Below are 1,957 nucleotides of genomic sequence, written 5' to 3' on the forward strand. Positions count from 1 at the left end.
GAGTATCATCTCCATTTCCGCGAACTACCAGTAGGTGGCATTGACTCTTGCCCTGAGGCCGGACTCAGACTTTGGCTCTTGATTGGAACTCGATAACAAATCTCACTCCGTGACTAGTAATAACTAAGCTGATGTGATGTAGGACGTGTGCCTCGCCGCTGCCTGGCTGCCTGCATTATACGGTGGCCCGTATACCTGCTACGGAAAGAGATTCCAGAAAAGTGCAAGCGACGACGACGAACCACCCATGCATGGAGCCATGCAGCAACGGTGCAAGCAAGCTAAGCTAGGGTAGGGCAGGGTAGGGTAGCTCGGTAGCTGCTTCCGGAGCAGGAGAGGACAGCCCACCACATGCACGGCCCGCCGCTATAAAGTCTTGGCCGGCGGTTCCATCCACCAGCACACGCAGCAGCATAGCCCGCAAGCTTCTTCTTCCTGATTAATACTCCAGTTGCCTGGCCATCGATCGTCGTCCTCGCATTGCCTAGCCGAGAAGGAAGCCGAGATGGCGTCGAGGGCTGTGATGGTGGCGGTGCTGGTCGCCGCGGTGGCGGCGACGTGCGCGCGGGCGCAGCTGCACGAGAAGTTCTACGGCGAGTCGTGCCCCAGCGTGGAGGACGTCGTGAGGAAGGAGATGGTGAGGGCGCTGTCACTGGCGCCCAGCCTCGCCGGGCCGCTCCTCCGGATGCACTTCCACGACTGCTTCGTCAGGGTAAGCTACACTTGCATGCATATACCCTCATTGCCCCGTCGTATGCAGTGCAGTGCAGTGGCCTGACCATGGTGAGTCCGTGAATGCAGGGGTGCGACGGCTCGGTTCTGCTGGACTCGGCCAACAAGACGGCGGAGAAGGACGCGAAGCCGAACCAGACGCTCCGTGGCTTCGACTTCGTCGAGAAGGTGAAGGCCGCCGTGGAGAAGGCCTGCCCTGACACCGTCTCCTGCGCCGACATACTCGCCCTCATGGCCAGGGACGCAGTCTGGCTGGTGAGTACCACTACAATACTAAGCAAATTTGCAAATGCCACGAGGTAGGTACGTCCGTACGTGTGGAAGCTGGATTCTCAATGCTGCTCGATCATGGTTTTTTTTCCAGAGCAAGGGTCCATTCTGGGAAGTTCCTTTGGGCCGGCGTGACGGCAGCGTGTCCATCTCCAACGAGACCAACCAGTTGCCACCCCCGACCGCCAACTTCACCGTGCTCACCCAGCTCTTTGCCGCCAAGAACCTCGACTCCAAGGACCTCGTCGTCCTCTCCGCCGGGCACACCATCGGCACGTCGCACTGCTTCTCCTTCTCCGACCGTCTCTACAACTTCACCGGCAGGGTCAACCCCACCGACATTGACCCCACACTGGAACCGCAGTACATGGCGAAGCTGAGGAACAAGTGCACCAGCCTCAACGACAACACCACGCTCGTGGAGATGGACCCCGGGAGCTTCAGGACCTTCGACCTCGCCTACTTCAAGAACGTCGTCAAGCGGAGGGGCCTCTTCCACTCCGACGGCGCGCTGCTCACCAACGCCTTCACGCGCGCCTACGTCGAGCGCCACGCCGGCGGTGGCTACAAGGAGGAGTTCTTCGCCGACTTCGCCGCCTCCATGATCAAGATGGGCAACGCCGACGTGCTCACCGGGAGCCAGGGCGAGATCAGGAAGAAGTGCAACGTGCCCAATCATTAACTAACTGTGGTAGAAAGGGCCGCAGTTCGCAGCTAGCATGACAACGGGTTGATGAGGCTTCTCATTTGTGACCATCTTTTTCCTTTTAGATTGCTTCCTCCCTCCTGATCTCTCACACACACCCCACACCACACGCACCCCAGTTTTCACTTTATTGATTGATTGTTTTGTTTTGTGACATCCATGTAAAGTTTGCTCCAAGAACTCAGTCATAATAAACCTTGTTTTTCCTGGGCAAGATACTCCCGTGAGTCCCAAATAGCGTGACTACGT

The 1,957-nt window shown here is 57.9% G+C and overlaps 1 protein-coding gene across 1 annotated transcript; it reads left to right on the forward strand.

Moving 5' to 3' along the window:
• The first annotated feature begins 396 nt into the window (after positions 1-396).
• Positions 397-1,922, forward strand: LOC119285660 (peroxidase 1-like). Its single transcript, XM_037565001.1, has 3 exons — positions 397-712; positions 802-987; positions 1,097-1,922. The coding sequence occupies exons 1-3, from the start codon at positions 506-508 to the stop codon at positions 1,682-1,684; spliced, it is 981 nt and encodes a 326-aa protein (XP_037420898.1). The 5' UTR covers positions 397-505; the 3' UTR covers positions 1,685-1,922.
• The last annotated feature ends 35 nt before the right edge of the window (positions 1,923-1,957 follow it).

Source organism: Triticum dicoccoides, chromosome 1A (assembly GCF_002162155.2).
Source record: "Triticum dicoccoides isolate Atlit2015 ecotype Zavitan chromosome 1A, WEW_v2.0, whole genome shotgun sequence".
Classification (NCBI taxonomy): Eukaryota; Viridiplantae; Streptophyta; class Magnoliopsida; order Poales; family Poaceae; genus Triticum; species Triticum dicoccoides.